This window comes from Schistocerca cancellata, chromosome 1, assembly GCF_023864275.1.
Source record: "Schistocerca cancellata isolate TAMUIC-IGC-003103 chromosome 1, iqSchCanc2.1, whole genome shotgun sequence".
NCBI lineage: Eukaryota > Metazoa > Arthropoda > Insecta > Orthoptera > Acrididae > Schistocerca > Schistocerca cancellata.
Window position 1 is genome coordinate 711,344,171 of NC_064626.1, and position 16,255 is coordinate 711,360,425.

A 16,255-nucleotide genomic window follows, 5' to 3' on the forward strand; every position below is an offset into this window, starting at 1 on the left:
TTTAGCTTTGCTCATATTCAGGAGAACAGTGTCCCACAGGGCTCGGTTCTCAGCGTTCCCCTCTTTTTGGTGGAGATTAATGGTCTTGCAGCTGCGGTGGGCTCATCGGTCTGTTCCTCTCTATATGCCGCTGACTTTTGTCTTTATTACAGTTCCCCAAGCATCAGTGTCACTGAACGGCAGTTGCAGGGAGCTATCCGTAAGGCACATTTTTCGGCATCCAACCATGGTTTTCAGTTCTCAGCCTCTAAGACCCAGGTGATGCATTTCTGTCGTCGTCGAACGGTCCACCTCCATCCAGAGCTCTACCTTGCCAATGGAGTTCATATTGAGGAGACGCATCGCTTCCTTGGCATGCTGTTTGATGCTCAGCTCACTTCGACACCTCATCCTCGCGAGCTTAAACAACAGTGCTGGCGGCACCTCAACATCCTTCGCTGCCTCAGCCACACCGTTTGGGGGGGGGGGGGGGGGGGGGCTGCACGAACAACCCTCCTACAGCTCAATAAGGCCTTAGTCCAGTCCAGTCCTGTCTTGACTACAGGAGCATGGTGTATGACTCAACAGCACCTTCAACGTTGCAGATCCTCGACCCGATTCTCCATTGTGGCATCAGACTGGCGACAGGTGCCTTTTGCACTAGTCCCGTGACTAGCCTTCTTGTAGAAGCTGGAATCCTTCCCCCATGATTCAGCCAAAAACAGTTGCTTGCATCGTACATCGCCCGCGTCCATGCCTCACCCAACCACCCAAACCACAGGTTCCTTTTTCCATCTTCTGCACTCCCCTCACCACGACGGCGGCCTAGGTCGGGTCTCCCGATCGCAGTCCGCGTTCATTACCATCTCTCATCACTCGAGTCCTTTCCCCTTCCTCCATCCTTCCGGCCCTCTTCTTCTACCCCTCCTTGGTCCCTCCCTCGCTTGCAGCTTTGCTTAGATTTGTTCTGCGACTCCAAGTCCTCCGTTCCACCTGCCAGTCTTCATCAACAATTCCTGGCTCTTCTTGCCTCATTTCGCAATGTAGATGTACTCTCCACCGATGGTTCTGTGGTCGATGGATGCACCGGGTTTGCTTTCATCCACGGCGACTATGTTGAGCAGCTTTCCCTGCCTTGTGGGAGCAGTGTTTTCACTGCGGAGCTGGTTGCTCTTTATTGTGCACTCACTCACCTTTCCTCCTGCCCTGGGGAGTCATTTGTCATATGCAGTGACTCCCTGAGTGGATTGCAAGCACTCGACCAGTGTTTTTCTTGGGACCCTTTGGTGTGCGGTATTCAAGATGCTGTTTTTGTTCTCGCCGAGTGTGGTCGTTCAGCGATGTTTGTGTGGACCCCGGGCCACATCAGCATTCCAGGAAACGAACGTGTTGATCGGTTGGCCAAGCAGGCCACCACTTCGCCAACCCTGGAGTTTGGTCTCGTGGAAAGACACCTCCGGTCAGCCCTACATCGCAAGGTCTGCGATGTCTTGAGCTCTGAATGGTCTGTCCTGAACACGCCAAATAAACTCCGCATGGTCAAGTCGTCCATGGCCGTATGGAACTCATCCTTGAGGGGCACGCATAGGGACTCAGTTGTTCTCTGCCGTCTCCGAATTGGACATACGCGGTTGACCCACAGCTATCTTCTTCATCATGAGAACCCGCTGAAGTGCCGCTGTGATGCAGGGCTGATAGTGGTCCATCTTCTGACGGACTGCCGCCTTTTAGCCCCCTTGCAGCAGTCCTTTAATTTACCAGCTGCACTTTCTTTAATTCTAGGTGACGATGCCTCTATAGCTGACTCAGTTTTACGTTTTATCCATGCAGTTGGGTTTTATCACTTGCTCTAGTGTGGGCACTCTTGCATGATTTCTCAGGCTACACCCACTCCACCGACTTTTAATTGTGACTTCTATACCAAAATACTGTCTGTTACGGTAACAAATTGTGTTGGTACCTCTATCAACAATTTCCAGCTGGAGGTTCTTCATTTGTAGTTGAGTGGTTGACCTTTTACCTGATCCATCAACCACTGTATTCTGTTGTACTTTAGTCAACTATTTGCACTGCTCCTTTTAAGTGTCCTCTATTTTGTGTTGCTGCGGTGTTTATTTTAGCTCTGTACCCCTTGGTGTTCCCTCCCTGTGGGTGCAGAGGTTACGCTTTTACTGTATAGGCCTTTTACAAGTATGCCTGTTTGGATCTGGGGACTGATGACCTCAATGTTTAGCCGCCGTCAAACCCCAAAACCAACCAACCAACCAACCAAAAACCACATAAATAGCAAAATGTCATTAGTTTCTGATTGTCATGTTGCCAGTGCAAGACATGTTCAATTAGGAGTCTACAGTTTTCTGCCACAAACTGAAGTTGAGAAACAGCATGTTCCACAACAGATTGGAGCATCTCAGTGGTCACGTTCAGAATGCATTGCACAATGCGTGCCTTAAATTCAAGTACATCTGGAATTGGAACACTGTTCACATCATCTTTCAGATAACACCACAGCCAGAAGGCCGGCCGGTGTGGCCGAGCGGTTCTAGGCGCTACAGTCTGGAACCGTGCGACCGCTACGGTCGCAGGTTCGAATCCTGCCTCCGACATGGATGTGTGTGATGTCCTTAAGGTAGTTAGGTTTAAGTAGTTCTAGGTTCTAGGGGACTGATGACCTCAGAAGTTAAGTCCCATAGTGCTCAGAGTCATTTGAACAGCCAGAAGTCACACTGATTAAGATCAGCTGATCTGGACAGCCAGGCTGTAGAGAAATGGCAGATGATGATTCTAACATTTCCAAAATGCCTGTGCAGCAGCTGCTTCACTGGGAGTGCAACATGTGGAGGAGCACCATCTTACATAAGTGATCCTACCCACAGAGCCACCGTGTTTAAAGGCTGGAATTATGTTGGTGTGCAAAAGACTTTCATACTATTTACTAATCACGGTACAGGTAGCAGGACCTGCAGGAGTCATCTCACCCTCAGGGGCTCAGCATTCATTTGCTGGTATGGTTTTGATGACCCTGGGGTTCTAGAGCAGTGGACTGGTAAGTGCTGCCAGCCCCCTATTACTGTAAGTTCTGGACATTATCAGCAACCACCGTACAGTGCAGTGGCGGGGCGTTGAGCATATCAGGGAACAGGAATCTTGGCTTGACTGCCCAGAGCATGAGGATGGAATAAACCTGTATAAAAAAAACTCAGTCTCAAGGTGTGCTGCATGCTGATGGGATGCGTGGCTGCTGAGGTGGAACATTCATTAGCAGGCAACCTATGGGGAAAACAGTTGCACCTCAGTTGCATAAGGCTCACTCATGCACATGGGGCTCTGTCTAAATGGATCCTTATTTCCCTAGCTGCTCCCAGCATAAAGAATGGGCTGCCAGAAGGTACCAACACCCAGTCTAAGAAGGGTGCTCATGTAGCCAGTTCTGCTGATTGAGGCAGTATTGCAGAATATATTTCTTATAGTCAAAAGAAGTGAGGATAGTTTTGAGAAAGTTCTGTTGTTTTACATACAGAAAGGCTTAGAAGACATTGCTGGCACCTTAAAACCTGTTAAGTGCTTGCGCATTGGTACCCTGTTTGCTGAAACATCTAGTTCCAACAAGTCCAGGACCTTCAGAAAGCTTAATGCCTTGGGAATTATGCGATAGAAACTGAATTTCACAGCAGCTGGAACTACAGCAAAGGAGTTGTAACTTGCAGGGTTCTAGTTGACATTCCCCGAGAATAATTGAAAGCCAAATGGTCCCGGGAAGGCATTGTTGATGTGCAAAATGTTATGAAATGGGTGGATAGTGGTCTTGTAAAATCAGATTCTTCCATCCTTACTTTTAGCAGCCCTGAACTACCAGAGCACGTGAATACAGGTTTCCTATGCGTAAATGTAAAATCTCATTACCCAAATCCAATGCGGTGTTTTAAATGCCAGCACTTTGGGCACACTACTCTTGGCTGTAAAGGATAAGACATGTGGGAAAAGTGGTGAAGTTGCCCATGACAAAAGTGGTTGCTCCTCTCCTCCAAAGTGTGTCAAATGCTCTGGGGATCACCCTGTGTGAAGCAGGGACTGCTGAGTTTTCCTTTAGGAACAGAAGATCCCGGAGATCAGAATGACAAAGCACATCCCGTATGGTGTGAAGCCAAGAAGTTATACAAGTCTATGCAGCCACCCACATTTGCTGCCTGCTTTTCTTCCATTCTGAAACAGCGAGTCCCGGAAACTGATGCCACTACACAAATGGAGGTTGCTACTGCCAGCACTAACACCTGCATTTGTCAATGCACGTGTACTGCTGCAGTTCCTTTGAAGCCTGCCCCTCCCCCCAGAACTTCAAAAAAGCCCCTGGTTGCTGACATCGTGGATCTTCCTGCCCCTCCAGGGGTCAAGTCTTATGCACTGCCCAGCGCTGCTACAACCACAACCAGAGCCATCTCGGAAAAAAAGAAAAAAAAAAAAAAAATCAAAGTCAAAGGCAAAGAATCTCCCACTGAAGGAGACAGGAGGTACCTAATCTGATGATGTTGATGTCTTCCTATCTGATGTGTCTCTTGAATCTTTCTCAGAGGCAGTGGAGTTGATGTCGAACTGGGGCAATCATCTCATCCCAAGACTGAGCCTCTAACCATTGTGGGCTCCCCTCCCAGGCAGGAAGTCAGTATGAAAGTACTACCCCCCGTGACAGATGGCACCAGTTATACAGTGGAACATGAATGGATTCAGGACACATGTGGAGGAACCGAAGCTCCGAGCACAGCAACACCCCCTGTGCTTGTGTTTACAGGAAACACAAGTAAAAGCATCTGCTTCCCCTGTACTATGGGGCTATACACTATATTGCAAGGGTGACCTGACTGGGGAAAGGGCCAAAGGAGAGAACACCACTCCTCTGCCTTCCCCCTGGATACTGACCTGCAAGCAGCTGCAGTTGAAATTCTGTTACAGTTTGCTCTCTTTATTTACTTCTGCTGGATGCAGTAAACTCCGGGGCTGCTGCAGAACTTGTGGAACAACCCCCCCGACCGTTTCTCCTCCTGGAAGACTTCAATCCCCATTGTGTCCTGTGGGTCTTGACCTCTACCTGTCCTTGGGGTTGAGTTTTGGTGCACCTCCTGACATCTCAAGAGCTGTGCATTCTAAACAATGGTACTCCAACTCATTTCTGTGCTGCTACTGGGTCATTCTCGGCCATTGACGTATCTCTTTGCTCTCCCGCTGACTCTCTTCACTGGGAGGTCATTGATGACCTTCATTCGAGTGACTGCTGCCCAACCTATGTTCATCTACTGGGCTGTGGACTGCTGGAACAGAAGCTACCAACTTGGATGATTGGCAGGGCTAACTGGGCGCTGTTCAGCCAGTTGGCAGCGTTTGAACACTGTGACAGCGTCCAGGAATGGGTGGACCACAGTGTGCATGTGATCCATCATGCTGCGACCTAGCCATACCAAAGTGTTTCACTCCTCTTAGGAAGCGACCTGTCCCTTGGCAGACAGAAGAGTGCCGTTTAGTCATACGGGTCAGGCATGTGGCTCTTTGAGGGTTTAAATGCCACCCGACAGTGGACAACCTCACAGCCTTTTGAATCGCAAGAGTCGAGGTTCACCACGTCATGTAGGAGAGCTGAATATGGTCATGGCAAGCGTTCCTGGACTCCATCAACTGTTCCACTTGTTCTAAAAAAGTATGGGAAGCCATCCAGAGTATATCCAGTAAACACAGTCGTTTACCAGTGCTAAACAGGAGTGTCCCCAAACGACACCTGGAGACATCACTCAGTTGCTGGCCGAACATTTTGCAAATGCTACAGCCGATGCAAGCCTGGATCTGGCAGTTAGTCGCTACCTTGCAACCGTTGAGAGAGGCAAGTTGGACTTCAGATCCAACTGTTCTGATGCTTACAACTCTCCTTTCTCCCAGTGAGAGCTCACTGTCAGATTGATTTGAACAGGAGAGTGGTGTCCCACAGGGCAGTGTTGTAAGTGTTACTCTTCTTGCCATAGCCATAAACAGTATCACATTTACAGTACAGAGTCCTATACAATACTCCATATTTGTGGATGATATTGCAGTTTGCTATTCCTCCTGCAGTTTTGCAACAGCGAGCAACTAGTTACAACTTGCAATGTGGCAGTTAGAGAAATGGACTGCAAAGTCAGGTTTTAGATGTGTGTGTGTGTGTGTGTGTGTGTGTGTGTGTGTGTGTGTGTGTGTGTTTGACTCCAGATAGTCGTGGTTGTCACATTTGAGAGATGTTAAAGCCAGAAGCCTGAAAGCACTGAATATCTTAAAGTGCCTTAGCCACAGATCTTGGGGAGCAGACAGGGCACATCTCCTCCAGTTTTATACGGCTTTCATGCATTTGTGACTGGATTATGGGTGCACAGTGTATGAGTCAGCAAGGCCCTCTTATTTGCGGATCTTTGACACTGTCCACCATGAGGGGGTTCAGCTGGCCATGGGTGCTTATCGGACCACTCCCGTACCCAGCCTCTGTGTTGAGGTGGGGGAATCGCCACTTACCGTCTGGTGCCAGCTCCTCATGGTGCATCAGGCGTGTAAGTTCCTCGCAGCTCTGACTTCAACCGCACACCATACTGTTGCTTGTCCGCCTCTGGAGCACCTTTTCTCCAACTGTCTACAATGCCATTTGCGATCTATGTGCAGTGTGAGCTGGAGTCACTCACTGTGGAGTCTGTATGACCCCAAACCCAGGGTTTTAACTGTCTGCCGTCCTGGTTACTGGAGAGGCGCAGAGTGGTTTTAGATCTGGTGCGGTACAGGAGAGAAAGAACTCCAGCTTCCGTTTTTAATGTGGTATTTTCTGACATTTTACCTGAGCACCATGCCTGTCACACTGTTTTTACAGATGGGTCGAAATAGGAATTTTGTTGGTTGCTATGTTGTTTTCACAGATCATGTCCTCAAGGTTTGACTGCCACAAGCCTTTGACTGTCGTTGATGCAGAATTGTATGCAGCCTTGCAGGCACTGGAGCAGATGAGACTTTCTTCAAGTGCTAAATTTATTGTCCGTTCCAATTCTCTGAGTGCCCTTCACTCTCTGAAACATTTGTACCCAGCAGATAAAGTAGTCCAGACTATCCAGGATAGCGTCCTCCACCTATAATGGCTGAGGAAGAAGGTGTATTTCTGCTGGGTACCAGGGCACCAGGGAATTGTGGGAAACGAAAGGGCAGATCTAGCAGTCAAGAAGGCATGCCTTGATCCTCAGGTCTTTAATAAGTGTGCCATACCCGTGCGTGCTATGACATCACTGTTGAGATCCAGAGTCTTGCATCAGTGGGAGGTTACCGACAGTAAGCTCCGTGTCGTAAAGCCCACAAATAGGCTGTGGCATACCTCCTTCCAGTCATGTTGACAGGACAAGGTCCTCCTCACTCGCCTTCGCATAGGCCACAGCCATTCTGGAAACATCCCCCAGGCTGTGGCTAAGCCATGTCTCCGCAATATCCTTTCTTTCAGGAGTGCTAGTTCTGCAAGGTTCGCAGGAGAGCTTCTGTGAAGTTTGGAAGGTAGGAGACTAGATACTGGCAGAAGTGAAGCTGTGAGTACCGGGCGTGAGTCGTGCTTCGATAGCTCAGATGGTAGAGCACTTCCCCGCGAAAGGCAAAGGTCCCGAGTTTGAGTCTCGGTCGGGCACACAGTTTTAATCTGCCAGGAAGTTTCATATTAGCGCACACTCCGCTGCAGAGGGAAAATCTCATTCCGGATTATATTTATTACTGATTCCAAGTGCCTGCTTTTAATAGTCATAAGAAATTTAGTGAGTGAGGGGATAGCCACTCCTTATCACCTTAAGCTATTCCTATAAAAAGGTTGTAACTGGTATACCAGGTCCAGTTTTTTTTTATCACTGTTTGATCAGTGTAGAAAAACATATATTTTCGAGTAGATCCTTGCAATAAAAATGAACACGTAAATTTTCTGTTGTTGTGCCTGTATTTTAAAGATTTTGGGATTCTCACCTCATAACAGCCATTTTTAGTATCTCTTGACAACAATTTTTGCAATAGCTGGAAATTAACAGTGAAAATATGCAGACAGTAGCTGGTCTCCTAAAATTTACAAGGAGGGTGAGATGATGTCAGCGGTTACCTTGAATGGTTCACAGTAGTTTGCTAAAAAGTTTAAAGGGGATATTTTAGAGGACTTGCAACTGTTTAATTTGGGATAGTAAAAATAATGAATCTTGGAGGTCCATATATTATAACAATTTGCTGTTATTGTTCTCCGAAAGCCAACAGATGATCAGTTGTTTGCTGCCATTCCAACATTTTACTGTTGGTAGGCATGAACTGAAAGTGGCAATTCTCTTGTGACTATACTGATGTTACACTTTTGTCTTGTGGAGCTACTATCTAGCAAGTGCACATGTTGTGAGACGGGGATCACTGACAACCATGATTGTGCTAGCATGTAATTGTCAATTCTGTCAAAGAGCATCAAGTGCTACGGGATTTTGATGGTTTGTCTCAGTTTGCATTTTGTATCCATGGCTTTTGGCAAACACATAGGCCTCTGAGGCTGAGAACTCCACAGGCGATTCGAAACAAATGAATTGGCCTCTTTTATGTACAGAGAATCCACTGTTCCTCAGAATCAGAAATTCTGATGCCCTGTTTTTTATTTAACATTTTGACTTTAAATGACTGAACAACTTAACTAAATATTGACTTATTGTCACTACTAATTCCAGTGCATATATTCCACGAAAGAATTTTAGAGAACAGATGTAAGATCACAAAAGTTCTCAGACAGCATGTAAGCCCATCAGTTTTAACACACGAAATTGTATTAAAATAAAAATTTTAAAGCAAATAAAAATAATAAAGTTAAGATTATACAAGGGTCGAATGAAAAGTAATGCCTCCACCTTTGTTAATTGGGTTTGGGTGGGAATATTTTAATAAATCAAATGCAGAAATAATTCGTAGAATGTGATCTTTAATCACCAATATTCACTTTTCCACATAATGACCAGCCAATTGGATACATTTCTGCCAATGATGAACAAGTTTTCATGGAAGAAGTCGACACTCTGTTTCTGAAACCTCAGTCTCGCAGTTCTCTCAATGTCTTCATCAGAAGCATAATGATGTCACATGATTGAATGGAGAAAGGCGTAACCTTCATTCTCGTAACGCGAGAGGAGTTCCTGGCAAATTTCAAGTCTGTGCGCTTTCGTTTTGGGAGTCAGCATCTGGGATACCCATCATGCACAATCTTTCGATAGCCAAGCAAAGCAATAATGTGACCCACATGTTCTTGTGAAATGCTGATTGTGCTTGCAGTTTCTCTCTGAGTGATACGATGATCGTCCTGAATCAATCTATCAACATTTTGCTTGTGAAACTCAGTGGTTGCTGTCACAGGACGTCCAACTCTTTGTTCGTCACGCAGGTCAGATGTTCCTGCATCAACATCGTTAAACTTCTCTCCCAACAACGTACAGTACTCACATCAACACAATCACCATGAACTGCTTTCAATCTCTGATGAATCTCCTTTGGGGTGACACATTCTGCTGTCAAGAATTCAATGACAGCACATTGCTTCAATCGCATTGACTGACGTTTTGTGCAGGGTTCTATACTTTACACTGTAACAACACAACTGTTCAGTGCTAAGGCTTCCTGCCAACTGTGGAGAAGGGGCTATGGAACAAGCCAGTACCTATCGCATACCAATGCTGCCAACTGTTGAAGAGTTATGAAGGTGGAGGCATTACTTTTCAGTCAACCCTCGTCTACTAAGGTGTGTCATAAGACTGATGAGTACGTGTGAGAACACCAGTGCAGAGGCTATGAATGTAATCCATGGTCAGTACCAAAAATGTGTACTTGCACTTTTAATGACCTGACTTTCAGCAAAGATTCAGTGAAAAGTGTCAGTGGTATATGTATTTCAATAAATTGTTGAGAAAGTCATTACACGTCTCAGATGAAAACCAGTACAGGACATAGTGGGACACTTAGTAAAGAAACTGCTGTCATAATACTTATTCACTATTAATACCTAAATATTTTACTTGGGTATTAGTAGAATATATTTTACTGTCATTATTTGAAAATTTGTAGTATATAGTGAAGTTTCTTACCTATTTATATTTAGCAATAAAATACATATATTAAATTACATTTAATAATTATACCAATACTTTTGCAGCATATATGCCAGTTCCTAATACTGGTTCCAGTGGACCACCTCCACGGGCAACGCCTTATCCTCCTTATCCTACTGGCACACCATATCAACCTCCTACCTCAACACCGTATCCTCCATACCCTACATCTTATCCTTCCAACCAACCAGGTTTTCCACCATATCCTCCACTATATCAGAGCAACAACCAGGCTGGGTATCGTGGATACCCTCCATACCCAACACAGAATCAAACGGTGAGCATAAAAATAAAATCAAACTTGAGATGTCCTCATACGATGTCTTTTTCTGTTAAACTTGTACATGTGCTTGAAGTCTTTAGCAACACAGGGTAGGCATGTGTTTAACAGATGCATCTTTTGCCAAAAATAGAAGGCATACGTCAAAGTGCATAGCTTCTTGTCCTCAGTGGGCATCTTGTAAGCTCGTATTATTTATTAAAGGCTTGTCTGTTTCACAGTGTTTTGTTGTCTCTTTCTATTTGAAATGTCTGGCAACAATAATGCACATTGTTGTCCTTAGATCATCATGAGATTGTTTTGGAAGTGCAGTTCAAAAGATTATCTTAGTAAAAGTATGAGAGCAGCCTACAAACTAAGAAATTTAAACTCGTAACAGACTGAGATACCTTTTGTAAAATGAAATACAATCTCTGACATGAAAATAGGTGGCATTGGCAACAAATTTCCGCGTTTGTTTCTGCGAATCAGTTGTCTCCGAAATGTCATAACATTTACAATTTTAGAGCAATCCCCAAAAGTATGTAAGTAATTTTGTTCACCTAATTTTATACATAAAAATTACTGTTGCAAAACAATTTCAGTGTGCAGTAAAGGTAACAAAATACAATTGAAATTTGTTGTCATTTAGAACATCTCTTGTGGATATTGCAATTTTGTCAAGGAGTCAAAGATATGTTTTGTTTTCAGTCATGAAATTTATTAGCTAATAGTTGCATACAAATCATGTTTTCAGGTAACAATTACTTATTGCCTGCTTTATCTCTGCTGAAACTGCATTAAACATAACCTTACCTTGCATAAAGATAACTTTGTTAGTTTTACAAGTACAATGTGAAAATCTTGTGGTAACAGTTGATTTAAATTCCAAAAGCTCTGAGGCAACATCTGGGCACTATTGTGCATATGCATTCAAGCACTAGTGATAGTTGCACTTGTATTCCCTTGCATATGTACATGCACTTGAGGAAACAGACATCGTGTAGACGTACTTGTAGGTTAAAGTCATATTGTTATGCATACTGTGTCGTTTCAATAAGACACTGTGGAAAATAGTGCATCTTGTTGGAACCTTATATCAATGCCAAGACCAACCTAGCTATTGTAGACTTCATGTGTCGCAGTCTGACAAACCTGGGAACGGACCTTACAGTGTCAATAGCATCAGAAGGAAAATTCAGTTGAGGTAGTTGTAAAATTATGAGGAGACAGAATGGTTGGCTATATTTACATACCTTCAGGAGGCAGAATTACAGTATGCCAAGAGGTAGATTTAAAGTAGATAATGAACTTACAACTTTTGGAAGCGTAGGTTCTTCTCTTGGGGAGGAAAGAGGAGTAGGGTGGGAAGGATGGGCAGGTCAATGCATTTCCCCAGGATAAAAGAGACCTCCAGGTATAAGGATGTTCCAGCCAAACCTGGGTAACTAGACAGTTAATAATTCCTTAATCCACCCATGTTGGTTTGAGAACACCATGACTGTTTTCAGAAATACTGTCTCAGTGCTAGTCTTGTGCATTAGCCATGGTGAATTTAACTATTCTTTCTTATGGTTTTTTAATGAACTCTTTAACTACTGCCTTCTTGTTACATATTGTGAGACCTGAGACCTTAAAACATACAATAAATTTTCTGTAAACATAGCTTATTAGTTCACAAATTGTGTACACAACAGTGTTTAACATGTCATTTTAACACAAAGAGGTAAACAATTATAGAACTGATGCAGACATATTGTTACAGATAGGTTTAACTGATGGGGGATGTACTTGTTGTTAACAGGCCTTTTATAATCTCAGAAAATACTCTTCCCCATTGTACTCATTACAAGCATGTACTAGACACACCCACTTTCAGCCGAAATTGAGGCCATGTTATGTTTTTCATGTTTTCCCATTTGTCTATCTGAAAAACTAAATCATAATCCCTCCACATATGAACAAGATGTTGAGTGCAGAAAAGTTGGGGGATGTTACTTACTACATTATCCATCACATATCTTGGACATAAAGTATTATAGTAAATAAAGGAGGGGAAAAGCAACCATTCTTCTATAGTGGACTGATGTGTGGAGCATAGAAATATATAACAGGAAAACACTATTTATACTAGCTATTGAGCTCTTGCTCCTTTTGTTCTCTTGTAAGAGTACACGCAACCACACAGACACCTAAACGCGCTCTCCTGTGACCACTGCCACAATAAGATGCACTATGTTTTCACAGAATGACTGAAGTGTTTATTAAGTTAAATTCTGTTAATTTTTTGTCATTCTTTCTGTTCTCTAAATATTCCTTGTATGTGTAACATTTGTATTTTAGAGGTACAAGTTTAGTGTAGTTTTCTAAGTTTAGTGTAGTTTTCTCCCATGATTATAAATGCTACTGGTGTCCTTAATATGTGTAACATATTGGTAGATGTCTTCACTTGATGCAGTTAGAATCGCCATCCGAAGCGTCAGGTCTTCAGAGTGAGTCCAGTGACTGTTTTTGGTTATTATTATTATGACAGTTTTTATAGTGTGAAAATTGTGTAAACTTACCGTGTATTAGATACCAAAAAAATGATTCCAAAACTAAGTACTGAATGTGAATGTGTGTTAAACTTATATGCAGTTTCTGCTAAAAACTAATGACGGGCCTCTACAAGTGGATGACTTTTTCCATACTATCTTTTTGTGTGTGCATTCCACTTCATGTGACTGTCAATATTCATCCCTAAAATGTTGCACTTGCTATACAGTGTATGGATTTATCTTTTAAATTTAGTGTTACATAATCATTTTCCATTTTTAAGAAGAAATTCATGTTGCTTATTTTCTTTATGTTGAATGTTATTTTATTATACAAACTGACCAACTGTAAATTTTCTCAAGGGCTTAATTTATTTTCTCTGCAAGCAGCTCCAGTATTTAGCCTGTTGCTGTTATAGGCTAACAGGATGGTATGGAAATTCATTAATATACAGGGTATCCCAAAAAGAATGACTCGATTTTAAATAGAATTATTTGTGAGGAAGAAGGGCTTAGCACCAACAAATTGCATACTAAATTACTTAGAAAAGACAGAAGTTTATAAAAATCCATCATAAATGTTCAATATGTCCTCCACTGGCTGCAAGGACGACATCTAGCCGATAGCCAAATTCATCCCAGACTGAGCGTAAGGTGTCTTTTGTCACTGAAGCTACAGCAGCTGATATTTTGGTTTTTAGTTCATCAGTGTCATGAGGTAAGGGAGGAACGTACACACATTGTTTAACATATCCCCACAGGAAGAAATCGCATGGTGTTAAGTCAGGGGACCTTGGAGGCAAATAGTGTAAAGCCTGGTCTTCCAGTCCTGTACACACTATCCAACGTTGAGGCATGATGGCATTGAGGAAACTGTTGTGCCAGTGCGGTGGTGCTTCATCTTGCTGATAGATGAAATTGTCCGAGTCAAGTTGTGGGAATAAACAGTTCAGTAACATTCCTCAAAAAAGTAGGGTCCATAAACCTTGCTTTGCAAAACAGCACAAAAATCATTCACTTTTGGTGAATCACATTCATGATCAATTGTTTCATGAGGATTCTCGAGCTCCCATATATGCACATTGATGGTGAACCTGACTGCTAATATGGAAAGTTGCCTCAATGCTGAATATCAACCGTGACATAAAAATGTCATCTTCCATGTCCTCTAGAATAGCATTGCTAAAGTCCAGTCGCTTCACTTTGTCAGTATCTCGAAGAGCTCGTACCAGTTATAATTGGTATGATTTGAGGGCTAAACGACACCGTAACACAAGTCACACTGTCATGCGCGGTAACGCAAGTTCTCAGCTAGCACAATGCGTAGTCTTGTGGGGGCTCTGCTCAAATGCTCGTTGGATTTGTTCCACTGTTTGTTCAGGAACGCGTGGCCGGCCAGGACTTTTGCTTTTACATAGGCACCCTGTTTCTTCAAACTGTTTATACCACCGTTGAATGTTCTTTGGTGATGGTGGTTTAGCACGAAATCGAATATGAAACACCCGCTGAACTGTGATCCCTGATTGAGTACGACTAAATTCAATAACACTATACGCCTTCTGTTGCGCAGACGCAATATTGCGCGAGACTGGCTGCACTCTACAGGTCAGCGCTCGTAGTGACATCCAGTGGATTTTTTCTGAAACTCTAGACCATGCCGAGTACATCTAGTGCTGTTTCAGTTATGTAGTGACATTTATCTCAATATTATTTCAAGTTAGAATCCGGTCATTCTTTTCGGGACACCCTGTATATAAAGAACAGTGTTGGTCCCCTGAAGGACTCTTCTGTTGATATATTTTGATTCCAATACTTTAAAGTTTCCCTAAAAAATTCACATTATTTGAAGCCTGTGTTACCTCTACGATCTGTGTTGTATCCTCTGCAGAGAAGTGATGAAACATGCTTTTACAACACAACTGTTTGTTACAGTAACTAAACAAAGTACTCTTCTGAGAGAGGTTGTCTTCACAACTTGATAAATGAAAACAATCTATTCTGAACAGTATCTCAAGGAGCAGACAAGAGTGTTCAGCCATGTCCTAGGAGTGAGGAGCTCACAGACAACCATTGGTAAAAACAGCAAAGTGGTGCATCATGAGCGGCTGCTAGAACAGCAGCAGTTGTTCTTCACAGCGAAGATGGCACAAGAAGTCGGCAGGCAGCAGTCTTGGCAGGCAGGGTCCGTTGTGCAAACTTAAAGCAGCTCTTGATCTGTCAGAGTACGGGACTCATCTGGTTTTCTTTCACATGGAGTGCAGATCTGTGTGGTAACCTGCGGAAGGATACAATGTGGTACCACATGAGCATATGACTGGATGGATAAGATAGTGCCCAAGGATTGCTGTGCTGCCTGCTGTGACTCACACGTCACATTATCGTGAAGCTGTACACAATACCTTGCCTTGCCTGTTTAGTAAGAACCTCATACATGAGGCAGGGGCCGTATGTGGCCCTCTAAACTAAGATGGAAGTGTGGTGGTTGAATTATGCAGGGGGCAGCCCTGCATACATGAGTTATCTCCTCCCTCCCTCCCCCTCCTCCCTTAAAGAGTTGGTGCAACCAACTCAGAGTGGCACTGCACATGTGGGAGGAGGCACACCACATCCACCAGTGTTGACGTCAGTGGGAATCACTGGGCTGCCTACAGGGACAGCTGTGGTGGTGGTGGTGGTGGTGGTGGTGGTGGCAAGAGGACTAGCCATGGCAGGGTCAGGAATGAACACATTAACTAGACAGCCGGTGTCAGCACCGACATTGCTGGCAACATCAGGAGGGCTGGCTGGAACAGGGCAGGGCCGGCAGCAGGAAGACTGACAAATGGATGGATGATGTCGCAAATGGATATTGCGATGACTTGAAGCCTAGCCAGTGCTAGCACGGGGGTCAACTGACAGAGCCAGCAACGGACGGACTGATGAGTGGATCGATGTTGTAACAGACAGATGTGATGATGATGGGGGGGGGGGGGGGGGGGGGCTGGCTAGGACAGGACTGGCGACAGTAGGATGGATGGGATGGCTGGCAGCAGTGTCACCAGGGGCTGTTGACAACATGAGGGTCAGCCAGGACAGGGCTGGTGACAGATGAAATTATAACAAGACTGACACTGTCACAGACAGTCTTGGTGATGACTGGAGGTCCAGCCTGGATGGGATTGGCAATGTCTAGACTGCCATAGAGCTGACATAGTTGCAGACAGGTGTGGTGATGACACTAGGGCCGGTACTGACAGGAGGTACATCGGCATCCGGTCTTCTGTAGTCCCACTACTATGGGCTTTACCAAATTAGCTTTTAGTTTTATTATTTGACATAAACAATATGATAGTCCAAAG

At 44.1% G+C, this 16,255-nt stretch overlaps 1 protein-coding gene across 4 annotated transcripts in view; it reads left to right on the top strand.

Moving 5' to 3' along the window:
• Window positions 1-16,255, top strand: part of LOC126184835 (tumor susceptibility gene 101 protein) — a 157,710-nt gene that overhangs the window by 86,452 nt on the left and 55,003 nt on the right. For all 4 annotated transcript variants that reach the window (XM_049927428.1, XM_049927439.1, XM_049927448.1 and 1 more), the window contains one exon: window positions 10,169-10,401. In XM_049927428.1, the coding sequence (XP_049783385.1) occupies window positions 10,169-10,401 (233 nt within the window). The remainder of the gene's footprint in view (window positions 1-10,168; window positions 10,402-16,255) is intronic.